At 45.3% G+C, this 24,281-nt stretch overlaps 2 protein-coding genes across 2 annotated transcripts in view; both read left to right on the top strand.

Annotated features, from left to right (window-relative positions):
* Positions 1–1,346: 1,346 nt before the first annotated feature.
* Positions 1,347–2,578, top strand: LOC122538827 (rRNA-processing protein FCF1 homolog). Its single transcript, XM_043673260.1, has 5 exons — positions 1,347–1,506; positions 1,659–1,741; positions 1,819–1,890; positions 1,962–2,271; positions 2,338–2,578. Exons 1-5 carry the CDS (start codon positions 1,504–1,506, stop codon positions 2,479–2,481), a joined length of 612 nt encoding a protein of 203 aa, XP_043529195.1. The 5' UTR covers positions 1,347–1,503; the 3' UTR covers positions 2,482–2,578.
* A 4,615-nt stretch (positions 2,579–7,193) lies between these two features.
* Positions 7,194–24,281, top strand: part of LOC122538819 (cadherin-related tumor suppressor) — a 108,120-nt gene continuing 91,032 nt past the window's right edge. Inside the window, exon 1 of the mRNA XM_043673237.1 lies at positions 7,194–13,136. Coding sequence (XP_043529172.1) covers positions 7,776–13,136 — 5,361 coding nt within the window. The 5' untranslated portion in view covers positions 7,194–7,775. The remainder of the gene's footprint in view (positions 13,137–24,281) is intronic.

Below are 24,281 nucleotides of genomic sequence, written 5' to 3'. Positions count from 1 at the left end.
AAGTATGGATAGTGTTGTCACATTATGCAAAATAAAATCAGGTTAATTGTTCTACAATTTTTTCCCACGAAATTATAACAGTTTAAAGTATTGACAATTTTTTATCTAGTGTATGAATATTTTCGTACTTTTTTAAGAATGTCTCGTGAATTTTGTGTATTTCATTTAGACCAGAGTTTTTTATTTGTTATTCCAAGTTATCATTTCGTGCGAGATCCACGATTACAGCACCAACGGTGAAGTATAGAACATCTCTCTTACGATTCTTCAACATAATCGATATTTCTCAAAATCGATTTTTAAACGGGAAGAATGGCGGAAAGAAGTACATCACATCTGTAACAAAGAAAATATTATCCAGAAGAATTACTCAGAAAGAAGTATCATCCAGATGTTCTCAGGTAAAAATTTAAATCAACAATTGTTAGATTTCTGTTTGTATTGTGAATTTTTTAAAAACGTGTATTTTTGGCTTCAACTCAAGGTAAGATTTAACCAAATAATTATTACATATAATTTTAACAATTGAAGAAATAATAACGTGTAAACTTTAAAACAGAATATACTATACTAAAAGTTATTTATAATTTTATACCAAAATTTAACAAAATAGCAATTCTAGAACGCAATTCTTTATATTCTTTGTACTACATAATGGGTAAATAAAAGCTGAAAGACAAATCAAAATATGATTTTAATCGAGTCTTCTTTCATCTTTTTGTATCAAAGATAAATTTTCAATTTTTGATTTATTCAATCTAATCTGAATCCAGTCACTAGAATGCTTTTAATTTACATAATTTCGAGTCAAAAAATAATTTAATTTAATTAATAAAGTATGATATGATGAAGTAATAGCTTCACAACAATCTGATTTTTTTTTGTGTGTAATATGTTTTCATCGTGATCTTTGTTATTTAAGTTACAATATTAATCTAATACATAAGTTTGTTTCAGATGTATTAATTTACAAAAGGTATTACGTACAGGAAAAATACAGAGATATATATACTTAAAGGTTTGGAATGATGGAATATGAATCAAAGAAAGTGACTAAGTGGAAAATTGTTACAACAAAATGATGTTTCATTCAACTGTAAGTAACAGTTATGTTTTACAAATTTATTTCAGGTATAAATTATAGAATCGATCGAAGAAGACTTCGTGATGGTCTGATATCATTGTAATAGGTTTCAAAAATCATATTTCTAGCGCATTCATTATGTGATCAATTTCGATCGTTTTACTTGATATAATTTCACAACTCACCGTTCTTTAAACGTACAGTAATTTTTTACTATGTCGGTATTTTAGGTTACGGGCCAAGAAATCTTATAAGAGGCTTGGTCTATTCATACACCTTGTCTGTGATAGTACTGAAACGTATCTCCACGCGGTTTGCATTGTTTTGAATCGGATTTGATAATTAAAGTTTGATAATTGAAATACTCCTTGTATTTTTTTTTGCTACAAATATAATAGAGTATCGAATATTAAATAAAAATGGTAAATAATGTTTTGTTTGTGAAATGATGTACTTTGTATAAGAAATGTCAAATGCGTATTTTAGGTTATGTTTTTATAGTTTGATATTGTAATAATTTTGTTGAACTTATACCAGACATAAAATGATTTTCTGACTTATTTGTAACTCACAGGGAAAGAATAAAAGAACGCGAAGGGTTGTCATGCAAAGATTTGCACAAATGAAAAAAATGATCAGCCCGAGAGATGCAAGAATGTAAGTTGGTCTTATTATTATAAAATAAACAAATACTATAATTACATAGAAACTATTTCTAAATTTTCTATTTGTAGAAAACCAGAGCTTCGTGCACCACCAAAGAAAGTTAAAAAAGAAGATCCAACTGAACTTAAAATAACAGAAGCGTAAATATTGTTGAATGTGTTTTAATATTTTTATCCAAATTACAAAATATCATTAATATGTATCATTACAGACCTCAGCAATCCTCTGCATTATTTTTCCAATATAATACACAATTGGGACCTCCTTACCATGTTTTGATAGACACAAATTTTGTAAATTTCTCAATCAAAAACAAATTAGACATCGTAGAAAATTTGATGGAGTGTCTCTATGCTAAGTGCACTCCATACATAACGGATTGCGTGATGGGCGAAATGGAGAAATTAGGTCAAAAGTATAAAATAGCTCTAAAGATTATGAAAGATCCTAGATTCGAAAGGTTAAACTGCACGCACAAAGGCATTTATGCAGATGACTGTATCGTCAATAGGGTGACTCAAGTGAGTATAATTCATTTCAAAACTAAAAGTCTACTTAACAGTATTTACAATACCATAATCTTTTAGCACAAATGTTACATCGTAGCAACCAATGACAAAGATTTAAAGAGGAGAATACGAAAAATACCTGGTGTACCTATAATGTATGTTTCTCAGCATAGGTATACCATAGAGAGAATGCCAGATGCGTACGGAGCACCTAAAAAATAATCACACCTTTAATACTAGAATTTTTTATTGTACACATTTATTTATATAAATATTTATATATATATATATAATAAAACCTGCATATTTTATTTTATAATTTTACATTATAATAATCTTACATTTTGCTAATCGATATGTTAAGAAATTTCATCCCTCTTTCTTTCGGAGATAATTCAGAAGCGACTGACAACCGATACGTTTTGTGCTGGCGAAGATAAACAGAAGAGAATGTGTTACAGTTATTGTTCGGTGAAACAATGAAGCTGTTGCATGTAACGCCCACGTAGCAACACCGCAACTCGATAGAATTTTACTGTTTTGTGTGAATGATGCTGCCCCGTATATGGTGAGAACGTGGAATAATGTTAGACAAGTGGGCGCAAAAGCCCGTTTCAAGTGAGGAACGACCCCCGACAAATTTATATGGCCGCAGATCGCAAAATAAGTTGTTAAGAAGTTGCTTTCGCATTCGGCCAGGATATCACGATTCAGTAAAGGATTCAGTAAGAATCGCGTTGGCGATCGTTACGCTTACCTACGCGGGAAACGATCGTATTTCTGGTTAAATCGTGGCTTTCTCGACGAACTGCGGTTCATCGTGCACCATTGCGGATCTACTAAAATAAGATTTACAAAGTATGCTTTGATGAATGTATGTTACAGTCCAATTCGTCTTGTATAATTACATTGGTAAATCGATTTGCAAGAAAGTACTGTACGCGTGTTTGGAAAACGGTATCAAATCGAGATACTTGCAAGATGAAGACACATAATATATGTTTGTTGAGGGCTGCGGATGATTTAACGTCGAACGGAAGATTTAAGAATAACGGTGATTATTTTGCTTTCCATTAAATTTATCACGTTCATTTGCGGGATGCGTGTCGCGAATAAATCACCTTTTGTTCAGAGATTAGTTATTCATACCACGAGCCATCTCGGCTGACTTTTCACGGTTATTACTACTTGTTTACCACGTCACACACTCCCATTCATATCTCGCGTCCAATTAATCACAGTTGCATTCGAGAAAATCACTTTTAACGCGGCAATTCTTCTCGCACTATCCCGCAGCCGCGACCAGGCGAATTGTAAAACTAGCCGTATTACAGACCTCGCGTCGTATCATATCGTATCGTATCGGATCATCTGAATAAATGTCAGGATCTTTTGTCGTCTATCGGATCGTAACCTTTCGAATATCTGAGGCTAAGAAATGGCACATACATGTGCATGTTGTCGTATTGTTGAACGACAGATATCAAACACGCGGTATCCCGCCGCACCTTCTCTCCTGACAAATATTCGGAATTAACTCTTGCGCGATCAAAAACTTGATATTGTAACCTTTGACATGTTACCAGAAAGTAGCGTCGCAATTAAAAAAAATCAATTTCCAATGCGGATAGATCTCTGTTCGAAACGTCTCGACCAGATCTATTTAGATAAAAAGATTTTTAAAGTGTTTGCGCTGTTACGAGTCAGAGCTTAGAGACCGCTAATTTCCCGTGGCATTCCACTTCGTGCGCGTGGTAGATGCTTTCCGTTTTTTCCTAGATAACGATTTCCCAAACGTTTCTCGCGCCGTGCACACGCGGTCTTATCTTATCCGCGCTCCGTTCAAAATCTTCGGTTACATTTACAGTCGGAGAGACGAAGAAAAGAAAAAAAAAAAGGAGAAGAAAGGAAGAAAGGAAGGAAGGAAGGAAGGAAGGAAGCGGTGGTGGGCGTAAATCGGGTTAGCTATCGATACGGTAATCGGCACATAGAGTGGATCGAGGGAGGCGGGGCTGGTGGTACCTATATACTGGCTGGTACCCAGTAAACTAGATTAAAGGAAAACAGCGAAGAGAATCTAGTCGCGCGGCCGTGCTCTCGATCGAGTGGAGAGAGAGAGAGAAAAAAAAATACAAGGAAAGAAAACGGAAGAGAGGTCCGAGAGGGAAGAGAGGTGGAAAGTTAGAGCCGAAGCGTTCGATCGTGGTAACGGATTAGTTATAAAAGTTGTTACAGGGCCGCGGATATATGTATATCTACGGCATATCGTGGCTCTAGACCTCCTCGTTCCTCCGCCTCTCTTCCTCACCGCCCCACACCCCTGTCAACTTCCAACTTCTTTCTCTTTCTTGCCCTCTCTCCTCTTCGTTCTCTCGTCACCCCTCCACCCCCGCGTATTATTCATCTCGATCGTTCTCTCCTCGTCCCTCCAGCTTGATGTGAACGTCCCGTCCTCGTTCCACTAGCTAACACCGACTCCGTTCCACCGGGGCAGCCGGTCTCTTTCTCTGATTCGCCCGTAAGCGGTCCTCGTTGCGAGCGCTTCTCAGCGGCGGCCATCTTGCATACCTGAGCCTCCGCATTGCTCGTTCCTCGAGGGCAAAAGGGAGAATATCTCAACGCGAGACGACGCTGGGATGCGCGAGGATAGAGTCGGAGGTGGGAGGATAACGGCCGCGGGGACGGAGACGGGGAATGAGGGCGCTATGAGGGGCCCGGCCACCTTCCGTAGGAGGGAGGAGAGGCAAGCAAGAGACACGTAGGGCCCACGGAGGGGAAACCTATATCGCCGCCGTGCCAACGTGGTTGGACTAGCATGTACCGAGTGGAGAAGGACAGCTCGACCGTCGATCCTCGGGTCAGACGAAGGAGGAGCAATGTAAGATGGAGACACTACCGGAACGAACGAAGATGGAGCGAACCATCGGGCCCAGATGGAGCAGGATAGAGCTAGAAGGGCCGAGAGCAGGAGATCCGCGAATGTTTCTCTAGACGAGGAGAGTAAACGCCATCGATACTTGGTTGAAGAAAGACGGTCGAATCCTTCGACTCGATCGGGAGAGTAGAGCAAGAAGAGAAAGAGAAAGAGAGAGAAGAGACGAGATAGGGAATAGAAAGAACGAGGAGTCTCAGAGGGATAAGGATAGAAATCGGTGTCTCGGAAAAGGAGAGTTCGCGGATGCTTCGCTAGACGAGGAGGAAAAGCGACACCGATCGGTGGTTGAAAAGAGAAAGATAGAGGGAGGGAGGTAGGAAGAGAGAAAGAGAGACGAAAGAGGGGAAAAGCGATGTCGATAGGTCGCCTGAGAAAATCGGAGAGGAAAGAAAGAGCATGCGGGCCCGGAGAGGCTTTTCTAAATACGTTTGAGAAGAAAGATGGATCTAAGGGCGATGACGGGGAACGGAATGAAAGGAACAAAGAGAGAGCAAAGGGGTCGAAGAAAGAGAGAGAAGGAAGGAATAAGACGAGAGATCGAAGAAGTTCGTGCAAAGTCAAAACGGGAGGAGAGATATTGATAAAAGGGTTGCAAAGCGAGTGGAAACGAGAAAGTAATGCTGACGGAGAGCGTGGAGACGCATGGAACGGAGAGAGAGAGAGAGAGACGACGACAAAAGAAAGAGGGAAAGAGAAAGTCGAAGGTTTCTTCGAAGAAAGAGAAAAATAGATATCGATGGAAGGTGTGCGAGCGCGCGGCAAAAGAGCGGGGAGTAAACGGTGAGCGAAAGGAGAGACGAAGAAAGAAGGAGCAAGAAGGGGGAGAGAAAGAGAGAGAGAGAGAGAGAGAGAGAGAGAGGAATGAGGGAAGAGCGAGAGAAACGGAAGCATACATTGGGCCCGATGGATCGGAGAGGGACGGCGTCAGCCAGCCCGAAGAATGCTTCTCCCGGCAGTGGCAACTCTGGGACCGTCTCGGTTCAGTCGAGCCAGGTCAGTCCTCGGGAAGGTGATATTCTTCGTCGTCGTACGTTCACGGGGCCTTACGTCGTCGCGTTTACGGCCCACGTTACTCCTTCTTTTCGCTCCTTTCGCGTATACGTGTGCGTGCGCGTGCCTCCCTTTCTTTTGCTCCCTTTCGTTTCGTTTCTCTTCTTCGATTCATCGGTTATCTTTCGCGTATACGTTCCGTTTCGTGGCTGTGCCGCGTCTTTTCATCTCTAGCTCTCGCGTCTCTGCTGTCCATCCCTCGATCTTCACCACCCCCCGTGAAACGAACGTTTCGGTGGTAAGTGAGAGAGCACGAGAGAAGCGCGCGAGTACGAAACCCATCGATACGAACTACGACCTCGACGACGACCGAGTGTTTCCACGATCCGGAGTATCCGCCGATCGTCTCGATTCGGTCATCTTAGTTCCTCGATCTAACCTTTGAAGAACCATCTTGTTACATCACGGGAGGAATATCCCGTGCCATCGATAGAACATCGACACTCACGAATTTCTTTGTCGTTCGCACGACATCGCGACGTATTTACTTCGTGCATCTCTTAAACGGGGTATCGTTGCGCGTGAACTTTGAATATTCCGCTGTGAAGCACGATATCAGAGAGTGGTTCTATCTACTGCCCCGACGTGTCACGAGAACTCTGAGGAAGTATCGCACGAGGAAAGACTACCTGGTAGACAAGGAGGGAATGAAAAGCGGTGGGAACCGCGAAAAGCGAGAGAATCGCGCGTAATAACAAGGACGAGTGTTTTTCAAGCGACACGAGGAGAGGGACGCGAGGGAGCAGCGACCGCGAACGTGGTCGGAAATCGTCGCGAGAGAACTCTCGATCCGACAACGAGCATCGTACCACACCGTACCCTTGATCCCAGCTGTACGCGCTATCCACACAGAGTGGATCGTCGAGATTTCGGAGAGGATAGAAAAAGGTGGTCGTAGTGGTGGCAGCAGCAGCAGCAGCAGCAGCAGCAACAGTGGTGGTGGTGGTGGTGGTGGTGGTGGTGTTGTTGGTGGTGGTGGTGATCGGTGGAAGGTGGAAAAGTATCGGAGGATCGGAGGCGAGCAGCATCCGCAGACGCGTTCTCGCGAGGCGCGGCTCTGTGGGTCAGTGCCCCCTCTGTCGGCTCGAGCCTCTCGTGTTCACTTGACTTTCCGCGGCGACGAGCAAAAAAGCAGCGAATAAAAAAGAAAACGCCCACACCTTCGAGGCATCCTTAATCCGATTTCGAGCCGAGCCCGAATCAGAAGTCCGCCGAGAAGAACACGGACGAAGGAACGAGCTGATCGAAAAGAGAGGAGGGAGAGAAATAGAGAAACAGAGAAAGATCGGAAAGCATGGAACCCGTTAGCGATCGGGACAACTGGTCGGCCGCTCGTTGACTTCTTGAGGTTCGGTTTGGTACGAATATGTCGAGCGCGTAAAGAGCCACGTACCAGGGGAAAGATGAACGTGCGACCGACGATGAGGAAGAAGAACGAGAGGTAGTATCAAAGGAACAGCGATACTTTTATGTCGTCGGACGAGAGAGGGATTTAGGTAAGGAAGGGGGCGCGTTCGAAGGGACAGAAGAGATGATCATTCGAAGATCGATGGTCCTAGCCCTGGTCCTGGGACTGTTGTCGGTGGACCAAAATGGCGGCCAGCCGAACGACCAGGAAACTCACGCGTCCGACTACTTCTCTCACAAGGGTCTATCATCCGAAAGAGTGACTCGATTGGTGCCACGACGATCGCCGATGTTACCGCAGGACAGCGCGGCGATGGGCCTGGCGATGCAGAGCAGGGCTGTCGACACGAGAGTTCAACTGGAGGTCAGAGAAGGCGAGCCAAAGGGGACGCTGGTTGGCCTGATACCCGTCAAGCCTGGCTTCACTTACAGATTCAACGAACCGCCGCAGGAATTTGTGCTCGATCCGGAAACTGGCAAGATCAGAACGGCCAAAGTGCTCGACAGGGAAGCGTTGAGCAGCGACAGGTTCGACCTGGTCGTGTTGTCCAGCCAGCCGACTTATCCGATCGAGGTGAGGATCCTCGTGTTGGACATCAACGACAACGATCCGGAATTTCCGGAGTCGAGCATAGCCGTCAGTTTCTCGGAGTCGGCAGTGGTCGGGACGAAATTGTTGCTGGACGCTGCCACAGACAAGGACACGTTGGAGAACGGCGTGGTCGACGATTACTACATCGTGGACGGGAACACCGACGGGAAGTTTCGTTTGGAGGTGACCGGAAATCCGGCCGGTGAAACGTCTTACCTCCATTTGGAAACCACAGGGAAACTGGATCGCGAACAGGTAGAATTTTACTCGTTGAACGTCTGCGCAAGGGATAGAGGCCGACCACCGAGGTTAGGCTACCTTCTGGTAAACGTGACCGTGTTGGACGTCAACGACAATCCACCGATATTCCAACAGAGCGACTACGTAGTCGCTTTGAACGAGAGCGCACCGGTAGGCACCAGAGTGTTGACCGTTCACGCCATGGACAAGGATTCCGAGGACAATTCCAAGCTGACGTATTACCTGCCGGATAGCGAAAGGCAGTTCACGATCGACCCGGAAACGGGAACGATAACGACAGTCGAGCCTTTGGACTGTCCGCAGCAAAGTTGCACGATCGCTGCGCGTCTAGGCGACGGTTGTCCAAAGAGCTGCGTCATAACGGTGTTCGCTCGAGATCACGGCTCGCCGAGGCAGGATGGCCGGACCTACGTAACGGTGAATCTATTGGACGCGAACGACCACGATCCTGAAATAAAGTTCAGCTATTTCCCGTCCACGCCAGGATTCGCCACCGTCGACGAGAACGCTGCCAAGGACTCGATTGTGGCCGCGGTCGCTGTCATCGACAACGACGAGGGCCTAAATGGCGAGACCACCGTAGAAATTCGTGCTGGCAACGAATTGGGCCACTTTCGGCTCGACAACACCCCTAGCTTCGACATAGTTCGCGTGAACGGCCGTCTGGATCGCGAGGAGATACCGAAGTACAATTTGACGGTGGTAGCGACCGATAAAGGAACGCCGCCGCGTTCAGCAACTGCCTACCTCGTGATCCATGTGAACGACGTTAACGACCACGAGCCGGTGTTCCAACAGAGCGAGTACTCCGCCGTGCTGTCGGAATTATCGCCAACCGGCAGCTTCGTCGCTAGCATCTCTGCTACAGACGCCGATTCCGGGCTGAACGCGAGAATTTATTACGACTTCGACTCGGGCAACGAGCAAGGTTGGTTCGCGATCGATCAAGACACCGGCCTGGTCACCACCATCGCCACTCTCGACAGAGAGGTGCAAGGAAGCATCGAGCTGCACGTGTCTGCCAGAGACGGTGGCCCGAATCCAAAGTACGCGTCCACTCACCTCAAGGTCACGATCCTCGACGAGAACGACGAAGCGCCTCGATTCTCGCAGAACGTCGTCCGAGTTACGCTGTCGGAGAATACACCATCGCAGAGTCTGGTCGCCACGCTGACGGCAGTCGACAACGATCAAGGAACGAACGGCAGCGTCGCCTACAGTTTTCACTCGAGCGTGTCCAGGAACTATCCGAAAACGTTCGCCTTGGACGGACTGACAGGACAGTTAACGACGAAAGTGAACCTGGATCGCGAGACCACCGCCGAATATCGGATTCTAGTGATTGCCAAGGATCAAGGGACACCGCCGCAATCGTCCACGGCGACGGTGATATTAATCCTGGAGGATGTTAACGACAACTCACCGGTTTTTTACCCGTGGCGATATCTGATGCCCATACCAGAAGACGCCCCGCCAGGAACATCGGTGGGTAAGGTGATGGCGACCGATGCCGACGCGCGAGAAAACGCTCAGGTGAGATACTCGTTGGAATCCGGTGGTGAAGGGCTATTCACCGTGGACGAAAGAACTGGCGAGATCACCCTTCAAGGTTCGCTCAGAGCGGCTCACAAGACCTTGTACGAGTTGAACATATCTGCGAAGGACACCGGCGACAGAACTGCCGGTCGGAACGCTTTGGTGGAGATCATCCGCGAGGAGGACTTGGAACACTTGGAGTTCGACGCGTATAACGGGTACGAGTTCAGGATAGCCGAGGATAGGGGAGAATGTGACACGATGTCGAACGTATTCGCGCGGGAGGTGGGTGCTGTGCAGATCGCGCAGTACAGCAACGCCAAGATCTCGTATGCGATCGTGTATGGCGATCCGAAAGGTAGCTTCAAGATAGACGAGAGCACGGGCACGATCAGCACGTCCGGATGCTTGGATCGGGAACAGGTGGCTTACTACAGTCTGCAATTATCGGCCAGAGCTGGACTCGCTTACGGGCAAACGTCCGTGAATGTCACAGTGCTGGATGTGAACGACAACCCACCGAGATTTCCCAAGGGCGAGATCGGTGACGAGGTGTCACTGAAGGAGAATGCAGCGGTGGGACAGGAAGTGTGCCTAGCTCGCGCGAAAGATCGGGATGCCAGCGCGAATGCGAGGATCGTCTACTCGTTGACTCACAATCCCGGAGGACAGTTCAGGGTAGCGGAGAATTCCGGAATCATCTACCTGGACAAGCCGATACGAGCAGCGCCGGGTACAGTACTGCACTTGGAGGTAACCGCGACCGATTCCGGAAATCAACCGCTGTCCGCTCAGCACCAAGTCAGGGTAACGATCGAAGACGTGAACGATCACACGCCAGTGTTCAAGCTGACCAGCTACGAGACCTCTCTGCTGGAATCGACGCCAGTGAACGACAGATTCTTCTCCTTAACGGCCGTCGATGTGGACCTCGGTGCCAACGGCCGTGTGTTGTACAGCATAACCGACGGAAACACCGAGGATCGGTTCGGTATATTTCCGGACGGTCAGCTGTACGTGAAGAACGTTCTGGATCGGGAGGAGCTGGACTATTACGCGCTCGAGGTAACAGCTACCGATCAGGGTAGCCCGTCGAGAAGTTCGGTAGTGCCGGTGGTCGTGCACATAATCGACGAAAATGACAACGCGCCGGAATTCACCAATTCGAGCTTCGTCCTCCACCTACGCGAGAACGAGCCACCGGACACGTTCGTCGGGAAATTATTGGCCACTGATCGGGACGTGGGTCGCAACGCTGATCTCGTCTTCTCCCTGCCGACTAGCCAACAGGACTTCACCGTCGACCCCAGGAACGGTTTCATCAAGTCCCTCCGTGTGTTCGACCGAGAGTTACTGGTCACCAATACCGGTAGCAGCTACGTCACCTTGGAGGCCACTGTCACCGACAACGGGGCGAACCGACTCCGCGATCGAGTCAAAGTCGTCATCTACGTCACCGATGTCAACGACAATATCCCGCAGTTTCAGAGGCTGCCGTACAGAGTGCAGGTGAACGAGGGCGCCGCGATCGGGACGCAGCTGTTGCGAGTGTACACAACGGACGTTGACGAAGGACTGAACGGCGACGTGTTCTACTCTCTGGAGGATGGTAACCAGCACGGCCGATTTGCCATAGACGAGGCGACCGGGCAAATCTCGCTGACGAAGGAGCTAGATCGCGAGACCACGGATACGTACGTGTTGACGGTGGTGGCGCACGACGCTGGTCTCGAGATTCGTCTGTCCTCGAGCACGACCGTGCACATCGAGGTGCTCGACGAGAACGACAACGTGCCGCTGTTCGTCGACGACAAATCGAGCATTTCCGTTCTCGAAACGACGCCGACTAACACCGAGTTGCTTAGGTTCAGAGCCACCGATAACGATCTGGGACCGAACAGCGAGTTAACATTCGCGATATCTGCCGGCAATAGGAGGGACACGTTCTACATCGATCCTCTGACAGGCACGTTGTACCTGAGAAAGCCCCTGGATTACGAGGAGCTGGAAAAGTACACGTTAAACGTCACCTGCAGCGACGGTGGTCACCCGAGGTTGAGCTCCGTGACCACGTTGATCGTCGAAGTCATCGATGCCAACGACAATCCGCCGGTGTTCCCGAATACGGCGATAGCCAGGCAGATCCGAGAGGGGATCTTGGTGCACACGCCGATAGTGACCATCACAGCGGAGGATCCGGACTCGAACGAGAACGGCGTGGTCACATACTCCATCGCTAGTCAAGATCCGGAGGATCAGGTGCGAAGATTCGGTATAAATCCGTCGACCGGCGTGATACACACTTTGCTGCCGATCGATCGCGAGGAGGTGGACACGTACAAGTTGGTGGTCGTGGCGACAGACAGCGCTCAGCCACCAAGCGCCAGGCTATCAGCCGAGAAGTTGGTGATCGTCATCGTCGAGGATATCAACGACAACGCGCCGATCTTTGTCAGCATGTCCGCCGTGGTCTTGCCAGTGAAGGGGAACTATCAGTACCAGAAGGAGAGCACGGTGACGCAATTGGTTGCCAGAGATCTCGACTCGAGTACGAACGGTTTGGTCACCTACGAGCTGCTTAGATCGAGCGTCAACTATCCGGACATGTTTCGAATTCACCGGAACACGGGCCAGTTGACGATGCGGCTGCCACGTTCCTTGAAGAACAATTTCGAACGTGTGTCCAAGTACCAGGTGGGGATCCGCGCGACGGACGAAGCCGTTCAGGCGGAACGAAGATCCACGGAGACCTATTTGACCCTGATAGTGCCCGGTGAGGATGGGGACGATCAGCCAATATGGGAGCATCGTGGACAAATCGAGGGGAGCGTGTACGAGAACGAACCGATCGGCACGAGCATTTTGAGAGTGAGTGCCCGTAGTCGTAGATCGAACATCGATCTGGAATACTACGTGACGAACGTGACCGCTGGTAGCGGCGGCCCGCAGGTCGACAGATTGTTCGACGTCGACACGAAGACAGGTATATTGTCGACGGCTGCCGCGCTGGACAGGGAAACAGGAATCCAGTGGTACGAGGTGGAGCTGTACGCCATCGGTGTTGGTGGTACCAGGCCCAGTACGACGTCCACCAAAGTAAGTTCACGTCTTTGATTGATCATCCCAGTAGATATTAATGATCCGCTGCGTTCTGAAAGTCATTCGCCGCTTTTTGTCGACCAGATTTCTGTCCTTCCCCTCGTAACAGCTTTCTCTTTCTCTTTCTCTTTCTCTCTCTCTCTCTCTCTCTCTCTCTCTCTCTCTCTCTCTCTCTTTTTTCTGGGAGCGGGGTGGCGAACCCCGACCTTGATTCTAGGTGCAGCGCACGCTAAAAGCTAAAAATCGTGGTACTTGCTCGGCAACTTTCTGTTTAGAAGGAAACGATGCCTCGGTGAAAGAGAGAGAGAGAGAAATTCTGGAAATTTTAACGTCACCGATAACAACAGAAGTATGTAGTTTGACATTCTAATCTGAAAGTTTTTTACCTCAAGTACACAAAAAGAGAAAGAGAGAGAGAGGGAGATTCTGGGAAATTTCCTCCTTGGGAGAAAGATACATAGAGTCTCGATCCGAAAGTATTGCTGAAGAGAGATTCTGAAAATTTTCATCGATCGTGTGAAAATATATGTAACAACATTCAAACTCGATTTTCTCGTAAACGAAGCTTCGAACCAAAAAATGTTATTCCTCTTTTCCGGCTCCTCTTTTTCGCACGTAGAATCATCACCTGCCCGATGGTACCACCCATCCGGCAACACCCATCAGTATATACAATTTTAACCAGCCAATTCGAAACATTCAAAAATAGAAGAAACGACAGACTCTGGAAATTTTCCTTTTCCCTCGAGGTGAAGAATTTCAGCGTCGTCGACGAACAACGAGAATGCACACGTACAGCCAGACACTTTGAATCGAAAGCATCCGCGTCTCGAGGTAGGAAACAGTCGAGAAAGAAAGACGAAAGTAAGAGATAATCGCGACGAACACGCGGATGGAATCGGCACGGGGCCAACGATCGGCCAAGCTTGTTTATCATCAGTGGCTCGTTTATCACCGGCTAAACGTGACCGTATGGATTTATACACGTTACACGTAAGTACAGGCTTCTCGTCTTACGATGCGATAGACACGACGCGATTCGCCCGCTTGGGAAGAAGCGTTACGTAAGGGAATGATCTTAACGTAATTAGGGTCAACGATAGAGAGAAGAATCGTGGCGAAGAATCTGGGAGACGAGAGCAATACGTCGGGAACAATACGTTGCCGATGAACACCACGGCATGGCAAGGGAAAGGGAGGGGACACATGGAGGATGCCCGTAATAGCAGGCCGAGAGTACAGATCGGATTAATCGTGAGATGGTAGGAGAAATCGATATCGACCGTGCGCTCTTCCCTCGGGCTGTTAGCCTTTCGGCGGACGCGAATACGCGAGCGTGGAAAAACGAAGCGGCGCGATCGTTAAAAAAGAATCGTAAAATACCGATATTACGCGCGATATTGTGCACATCAGTATTTTTTCAATTATATCATCCCTGTAATCCCTGTAGAAACCAGGGACTTGATATATCGTGGCATAATTCTGATACCGCGAATCGGTTCGATTCATCTCCGACGTACGAATGAAAATAATATTTGACATCAGTTACTCGAGCAGTTGGTAAGAGCATTCCACCAGGAATGCTCAGGAATGTCGATAATTATATCGAAATCCCCAAGATTGATCGCTATTATTCTATTCTGTACTTTAGCCAAAGAAATGTAATATTTTTCACGTGCAAAATGGATACATTCGCGAAGGAAAAGAAAAACGAAAACTCCCACCAAGTAGTCGCGTGCTTACGGACGACGGCTCGATACCGAAACACCGATACAGTATCGAAATTATACAATAACGATGCTCGGATTCCTGAAAGGAATTCCGAGTGGAAGGATTCCCAAACCTGACAGAGGGTGGATGGATCGTCGTCCTCCAATAGGGCATTTTTCACCGAGAAATTGCCTGTAGAATTTCTGGCAGTGGTCGCGCGGCACCGTGTATAATTCTCGGGCCAGAGGATAGTCAGTGGGACGATCAGGGGGACGAGATAGGCTGCTCGTTTTGGAAAAGGGCACGTGTTCCTAGCGCGGGACCATCCCTCGTTCCAGTCTACCTTCGTATCGCGGTATCCGTACAGCGCGTACGTGGATACGTGTATCTACGTACGTACACACATCTGTGTACGTACACACACGCACGGTCACGCACGTAGACGATCCGTAGCGCTCCAGCAAAAGCGAAAGGACGAGAAGAGGGACGAAGACGGGGGGGGGAAAGAGCTAGAAAGACGCACGCGGCCCGAAGAGAGTGGGAGAGAATAAACGACAAGATGAACCGCGTGCCAGGAAATCAAGTTGGATTCGAGTCGGAGTGCTGCTGGTGCTGTTGGCTGGCTGGCTGGCTGGCTGGCTGGCTAGCTGGCTGGCTCTCGCTGCCGGAGGTTCAGAACTCGAGAAAAACTTGATCTCGGGTGAACGCATACAAACAGCCGGACGTAGGTAAAAGTCGGTCCATCTTTACCCCCGGTGCGACTGCTGGGCTGCTGCTGCTGGTTGTTGCTGCTGCTGCTGCTGCTGCTTCATTTCTGAAGATTCTCTCCCACCCTGGCCTCTCCCTTGGCCCTCCTCCCCCGAAGAGGGGAGCGTGCACCCAGTTTCGGCCCGCGTGCTTCTTCCTATCTTTCGTTTCTTTCGTCTGTCCCCATCCTCGTCGTTTCGTTTGACCCTGCCTTTATCGCTCGCTGTGGGATCTGTGACTCTTCGGGAACCGACTGCAGTTTGGACGTTTTTGTTCCAGACCCGACTTTTGTTCTCTCTTCTCTTCTCTTCTCTTCTCGGCTCCGCTCCTCGCTCTCGTCGTTCGCTTCTCTCCTCGGCTCCCCTTTCTTTCTTTCTTTCTTCCTTTCGTCCTTTCGTCCTTTCGTCTTTTCCCCCGTCTCTCGTCTCTCTCCATCTTTCTCCCCCCCCCCTCCCTCTTCCTCCACCCTTTCGCTCGTTCCTCTCGTTTCACTGTTGGTTTCTCTCCTCTGATCTCTCCTCTCCGCCTGCCCGTTTCTCAGCGCGCACCGCCTTTTGCAACCAACCTTTGCAACCAACGGCCCCGGCGGTTCTTTTTCTTCTTCGGTTCGGCCATCGACTTCGTATCATCGGCTTTTTGCAACGGGGGCACGAAACGGGGGATGAAAGTGGAAGGGGGAGGGGGAGGGACACACACTCGCGGCCGAATGTCGTCTCTCCGGATCGCCCGGCATTTTTGTCAAACCTCAACCGGTCAATTAGAACATTCTTCGACCAGGGTAATTGTATTTGCATCGTCCCCCGCCCCTCGCCCCTTTTACACTTTTCCCGGGAAAAATCAACAGAACGATCTCTCTTTCCTCTTCTCTACTCTCTGTTTCGTTGGTTGTTGGTTGGAGACTGTGTTTGGTTTGGTCGTTGACAGTGACACGTCGTTCAAATCGTTCGTTCAAACGATTCGACTCGTCCCGTCTCGTTGACGGATTTCATTAGCGCGCCGCTCTGCGTACGTACACGCCGGTGATCGACCAAGTCCCAAGGTGAACGAAGAACGAGAGAAAGGGAACGAAAAGTAGGAAGGGAGGAGTTAAGAGGGTTGCCGATTCGATGGTCGGTATTCCATGCGCCGGCGCGCCCGAAAGAGCGTGAGTGTGTTTTTCAATTTTCTCGGTTAGGAGCGCTATGTTAACTTGACTTGACTACCGATATTAAACTTACCTCCGGTAAGTTGTATTCGTTAATTAACGGCGTTATTAACGCGGGTGCCGTAATAATTACGTCCGCGTACCCAGCATCTGTTTAACAAAAAAAAAAAAAAAAAAACAATTAATGTTGAGTAATATACGAGGGTGAGTTATCCTCGGTCGCGAGCCAGCCGTCCCACGGCACAGTTTTCCAGTCTGTCGTCCAGCCGTACGCGATGTATAAATTGTCGATTTGATACTCCCTCGAAATTTATCGTCGATCTCCGATCTGCTCGTACCCTTTAAATCTTCGGACGCGAGCGTGCCACGATCGGCTCGTTAATCGAAACTTTCAACTTCAGCCATTCGTCCTACGTGATATATCGTTCGTATCTAATATTAGAAAGTTCGAGCGGATAATAATAGCAGCGAGTTTAATAGCCGTGGTGGTAGCCGTGGATAGAGTCGTCGGGCGAGCGAAACTGATCGTTCAAGAGAGAGACCGGGGCGTCAATTGATAAAAAACTCGACGAGAATTTAATTCAATTGGAATTTCAGGCGTAAGTTTGAATTTATATCGACACAGTGAAGAAGTATGTATGTTTCTGCTTCTCTGTAGGCGACTTTTAAATCTTCACATTCGCTGCAGCATTTTTACTTTTACATTCTCTCCGTCTTTCACTGTTTTCTACTGTCTTTTTTATTTCACATCGTCTTCTTGATTATATTTAAATTTATTCTATCCTCTTCTGATTATCCAAATTTATTCTAAAAGCGTACATACATTGTAAAAAACAATTACTATATATATTGTAACCATATATATAACAACATACATATATACATATATTGTTTGATGTATATTTGTAATTTTAAGATATGTCCACGTTCAAGACACGAATATATCTTGTGGCGTAATCACAAACGTAAATAGGAACTTACCGGTATCAAGATCTCTTTGGTGGAATATTTTCACCCTTACGACCGTTTCTCAGCACAGAAGAAAGAGACGTTATCGTCACGTTATCAGCATCGTGTGAGCAATTGCACGACCGTGCACGAGTCGAAATTTCTTTCGATTACCGAAGTTTCCACCCCAGTTGCCAAACTTCCTCTCGCGAGTTCGTGAGTTCGCAAACGGGAAATACGATAATCCCCGGGCGACAAAACGCGCGGGAACACGTATAAATAAAGCAAGTAGCACGCCGTTTGATTTAAGAAAGTGGCTTTAACGTGATCTTGATGTATGGACGCGCGCGAGCCACGGAACGGCAAACCCACACACGCTCGCGCGCCAATGGGTGGGTCCGGGAGAGCTCGTGCGAAATGTAGGCGTAATGTTTCCTTCGTCCTTTTTTTCTTCTTCTTCTTCTTCTTCCTCTTCTTCTTTCCTCCCTTTTCTTCTCTCTCTCCTCTCTCTTGTTTTTCTTGTTTTTCTTCTTTCTCCTTCTCCTCGCCACGTTAGATAAATATATCTGGAGTAATGCGTGTGCGCGCGCGTAGCATACCGGCGGTGAACGCGCGAGAGCGGGACCCGCGGTGAATTTAATAACAGTCGATGATAATTACGCCGGTGTCCGATTAATAGCGTTCGTTTAACCGCGATAAACCGTCAATTAACTACCGCCGACTTTTTCGTCGTTTCGGAAATATATACGCCGCGCGTAAACAGCCGCGCGCGCACACACACACACACACACACACACACACAGAGAGAGGCAGTTAAATCGTTATTGCCGTATTAAGGATTTGGAGTGGCCAAAACCGCCAGCCACTTTTTTCCTTCCTTCTTTCGGGGGTGGAGGACCCTCTCGGTATTTAATATTTCATCGGTGATCATTCGCGAACCTCGTCCGATGTCCGTTACACCGCGGTCGTCGGATCGGGAGGGCCTTCCTCCTCCTTCCCTCCCCCCTCCTCCCCTCTCTTCCAAGAAATCACCGCATCCGGCTATCCGTGCCGATCGAACATCGCGGAATACGCGACCGTTCCACCGATCTCGACTATCTCGCCATCTTCGCCAGATAGATCGTACCGTTTGAATTAATTTGCACAAAGGAGAGATGAAGGCGGCGATTTGATTCGCCTGTCTCTTCTACTATGAGTTATATGATTAGTTTATCGATATCCAACGGGGAAGGCCGTGTATGATAAATCGGCGAGACTTTGGAAGAGTCATTTACGCATTCACGCGATAAATGGATACTTAGGTATGTACGTGGTAGCACCGAATCTCTTGGAATTTTATTGCGACTTGATCCGCATTTGTGGGCCCTGCAACAATCGTTTTCGGACGTGTTGTCATCGGATGAGTAAACTAAACTCTCAGTAAACTAACGAATAAATTAAATTCCTGTCGTGCGACGATTTGTGACGGATTAATTGCGAAGAGAATGTAATTTTATTGCAAGAAAGTAAAGTGAAAGAATAGTAACGCGAAACCTAGCTTAAAAGAAGAAGAATTACATTTCTTTTTGAAGCAATGGTAGAATAATCAAGTGCCAGTTATTTGCTTAGTTGACAGTTATAAAAAATATATATGCAAGTTAAATTGAAAAATGAAACAATTGTTCTCAATACTACGATAAACACAATTTTTCATAATTCTTTAAATCATTTAAATCGATTGAGAAGCTTAAATATATTCTCTGATCATCCCTGAAAAAGATTGTCGACAACTGTTAATATTCAAAACTATTTGAGATCATTGTAACCTTCAAGTTATTACCAAATCTTAAATGTAACGTCAAGTCGATTTGTGACGGATTAATTATGAAGAGAATGTAATTTTATTGCAAGAAAGTAAAGTGAAAGAATAGTAACGCGAAACCAAGTTTAAAAGAAGAAGAATTACATTTCTTTTCGAAGCAATGGTAGAATAATCAAGTGCCAGTTATTAAAAATATATATACATGTATGCAAGTTAAATTGAAAAATGAAACAATTGTTCTCAATACTGCGATAAACACAATTTTTCATAATTCCGGATTTAAATCATTTAAATCGATTGAGAAGCTTAAATATAGTCTCTGATCATCCCTGAAAAAGATTGTCGACAACTGTTAATATTCAAAACTATTTGAGATCATTGTGACCTTCAAGTTATTACCAAATCTCAAATGTAACGTCAAGTCGTTGTAAAATATTATTATAATCATTCCCACCGTTGCAGTACCCACGAGATACTAATATAATATAATATTTGAGACATTGCGTATTTACATTTGTTCGATGTACACGGAGAAGCAAAATTTCAATTTAATTCAACGAACACGGAGGAGTTCGCTGTTTTCGAGTCAAATAGTCGCGTTTAATCGAGAACTTTTTTGCCAAGGGCGTAGCTTGTAATACAGACAGATACGAAACCCAACGATTTCTCTCCCTGCGATTAATTTCCCATTCGTCGTTTACATTCGCTTGTCGCGGTGAAACTGTCGTGACACGATATACTATCCATTTAAGTCGCAGCCGAGGATTTTTAACCCCTTGTAACAATTTACGGGAAAGCTGCTCCAAAGGGGAAAGGTCCACGTTAATACCCTGCTCGCTCATCATCATTATTTTCTCCGCGTTTTTTTTTTCCTTCTTCTTCTTCTTCCTCTTCTTCTTCTTCTTCTTCTCTTCGCCTCGCCTGTACCGTTGCAACAAAGTCTAGTCAACAGCGTTGCGAAAAACGTCCGCTACATGAAACACCACCGATCGAACGTTGTGCTTCGCCGTGCATTCCGTGGTTAACAACGGTACCACGCGATCATTCCACGGTGTTTCCCTTCCCCACTTGGGGCGAGCCATCAACCTCGATCAGGTGAATTTCACGAATTTAGCGACACGAATTCCTCGTGAATTTTTACAAGATCGAAGCTCTTTATTGGATATTATATGTAGCATCTGGATTCTAAAAATTTCCACAGCGAGTTTGACGTAACACGAATTCCAAAGTTGTCAGTTTCGACAAGATCGAAGCTTTTTTTGTTAGATTGTAAAATTTTAACATAATACGAGTTCCTGTGAATTTTGACAAGATCGAAGCTTTTTAATTTTCTTTTCTTGCAACAACAACGTTCTATCATTCGATTTATGTGAATTTTGACACGAAGCTTTTTAATTTTCTTTTCTTGCAACAACAACATTCGTTTTATCATTCGATTTATCAACGAAACGTTCGTAGGATCGTTGTTTCACGCGGAAAATCGTTTCACAAAATGCATCAATCGCAAACGTTCGATTGTTTTCACAGGAAGAATCGTCTGGGTACAGAGTATCGTGGTGTAAACGAGAAGGAGGGAGAGGGAGAGAGAGAGAGAGAAAAAGTCAGGATGAATTTTATCAGCGAAGGAGACGGAGACACGACAGAGAAACGATTTTAGAGCTTTCGTGTTCGCAATCCCTCACGCCCACAGATTTGATTCCTCCCTTCCACGTCGTTTCGTTCCGATTCTTCTTCGCGCTACGCCTTCTAAAGAAGACGTTGAAAAATGAACAGGATGACGATTGTGATTACGCGGGGACGAACAACAGCGGGAACGGAACGAGAGGGAAGATGATGATGATGATGATGAGCAAGTAGAAGATTAGCGTAGCATTAAAGGTGCCATCCCGATTTCCTTTATTTCGTGCCCCGTGAAGATCCCACCGGCCGGAATGAACGCGACGAACTTTATAAATGCGCCCTTGTAAATCATTTTCTGCCGCGGCTCTCCCCGCCACCTCTCCTAATGGAGAGTAGAGTTTTTTAATTTCGAGAATTACCAAAGGAGGATAAAGACGAGATGAAAACGATTCCGTAATATTGTTCCGGATTGCAAAAATATTTGGCCAGAACGAGGTACTTATTTTGGGGGTTATTTTGTATCTAACCATTCGTTCGTCCTTCGTGTCAATTTGATGCAATTTTTCTTGGAAAAATGTATCGTATCATTGTTACAAGTATTTCGAACGTACATATTTATATTTTCTAAAATATATTTATATTTTCTAAAATATATTTTCTAACATATTTATATTTTCTAAAATATATTTAAGCTTGAACACTTGGATCCAATTCGCAGAATCTATTATATAGTATTCTATTGAAAGTAATATTTTTCTCTCTGAACGTCTCCTTAGGTTCTGCAGCAGTTAATAAATAAAACTCTGAATCAATATGATCTTCTATCTTTCAGTGTAGATCGTAAGCATCGAAATAATGAATTTTTCCTTAATCTTAGCAATTTAATTATTTATATTTATTCATATGTTTTTTCGTTTTTTATTGCTACATTTTAAAAAAATTCTTTTCGTAGAATAAATGACATTTTCGATCTTTTTGACATATTCGTTTTCAAGTGCCTTGACAGACAGAATATTTCTTTCCAATTATTACATAATTATGCATTCAGTGTACACGAAGATCCATTATAACAAGTTTAAAACAAACGATCATAATGTTAGACAAAACTAAAATTTTTAAGACGTTTTTCAAGAAAAGTAAAAAATTTACTTTGTGAATTCAGGTGACTTAGGTTAGTTATAGAATGTTAAAGTCGTTCGTTCCTATTGAAAATAATTTTCGTTCTTCAGATTTATCGATCTAAACTACCCTCGAGAAGACACGTTCAGTCCAAAAATTTTGCAAATTAATCCAAATACCGTTATATGTTGAAATTTGCTAATTTAGAGATTTTCAACTGAATGAAGCAATTTTCAAATCTTGTATTCTATTCGTATATAAAAAACCAGGAATATATGTATATACTTCGATAAGTATAAATAAGTCTGACACTTACAGGAAATGCCTCAATTGAAATAAAAGTTTCTCTGTTACTCGAAACTTCACGTTCACGTGGAATACTTTTTAATTGCAACGTTCGACATTTACTAGCAGCTAGTAAAATTTTTAAGCGTGTGCAATAATTGCAAAACAAGTCCATATGAACAAAATTTATAGCAACGCTTCGATTACCTGAACTTTACTCTGGCTGAACTCTAATCCTATTATATAAACTACCGTTGTTCGTTTTATATTATATTAACTTCAGTATTATATAAAGTACGCTTGTACGAACGCTTACGCTCTAATTACTCCAATTAACTGAACGAAAAATCATCGATGGTGAGGAGAAATAGGTAGACTCCTATTACGTGAACAATAGGTTGCACGAACCTGTTGGAATTCACTGGTCCTCCCCTTTGCCAGTGATTTCCCGTTCACGTAATGGAAGTTCAGGTTCAACTAAGTGGGTATAACCAGCGAGAGCACGTTTAATCGGGTACTGACTGGAACTTGGTTCCATTCAAATGAACGGAGTTCCATACGAATCGTTTTGCTCAGTTGTTTAATTTATTTCCAGCTTTGAAACAAATATGTAAGTATTCGTCTCAAGGCTTTTGAGGTGGCGGGGATGTATATTGAAATATTTAAGTATTTGTGAAATCGGGGACCTTGTTAGAAATTAAAAATAAAAAGAACGGAGAGGGAAGGAACAGGAAAGGAGGAAGAAGGAGGAAAATTAATCGTAACAGAAACGAGACAATTTAAAGGCGGACGGTCGTGTGTACGAGGTGTACGAACGAGGAGAGAGAGAGAGAAAGAGTGGAAGGGAAAAAGGAACAATCGGGGAGGGGAAAGGGAAAGAGAAAGGGAACGAGAGCGTTACTCAACAAGGGAGGTTTAAGCTTCGTTCCGCACGCGCGTTCCTACCACGTCGAACGATATTTCAAGAGGTATGATACTGGATGAGCTTGCACATTCGGACGAAAGTCGGCGTATCGATCCTCGTACACACACACACACACATACACACACATACATACAGAGACGAGGAGAAAGAATTATCCAAAGTTGCCGGGGACGAGCTTTAGATCGATTAAAACAAGAAAAAAAAAAAGAAGAAGGGGAGGAAAGAAAAAGAAAGAAACGTGGTAGTGGGAGCCACGCATAAGGGATTTTATCTTTCCTCGCTGTCTATATAGAAGATAATTCAACACCAAAGTCAGAATAACAAAATGATCAAAATGACCAATTTATTATTTTCGTCGGATACTTCACAGGTGTGAAACAGTGTATCTTTTAGAAATTTAAATGACTTTTTGTAAAATGTACGTGTACTTCATTGTACTATAAAGTACAATGTGTGTGTGTGTGTGTGTATTTTTCTATTTTTTTTACTTTAACATCTACGTTTTAATCGCGCCGGTAGTTCTAGTGTCGAGCTTCAGTCTCTAACATCGATTATATATCCTATACTATATATACTATATATCTATATATCCTATACTATATATACTGTATATCTGTATATCCTATACTATATACACTGTATATCTATATATCCTATACTATATGCACTGTATATTTATATATCCTATACTATACGCACTGTATATCTATATATCCTATACTACACATACTGTATATCTCTATATCCTATACTACACATACTGTATATCTCTATATCCTATACTACACATACTGTATATCTCTATATCCTATACTACACATACGGTATATCTCTATATCCTAT

Source organism: Frieseomelitta varia, unplaced genomic scaffold (assembly GCF_011392965.1).
Source record: "Frieseomelitta varia isolate USP_RPSP 00005682 unplaced genomic scaffold, Fvar_1.2 scaffold_18, whole genome shotgun sequence".
Taxonomy (NCBI): domain Eukaryota; kingdom Metazoa; phylum Arthropoda; class Insecta; order Hymenoptera; family Apidae; genus Frieseomelitta; species Frieseomelitta varia.
This window is presented reverse-complemented; position numbering and strand designations above follow the sequence as displayed.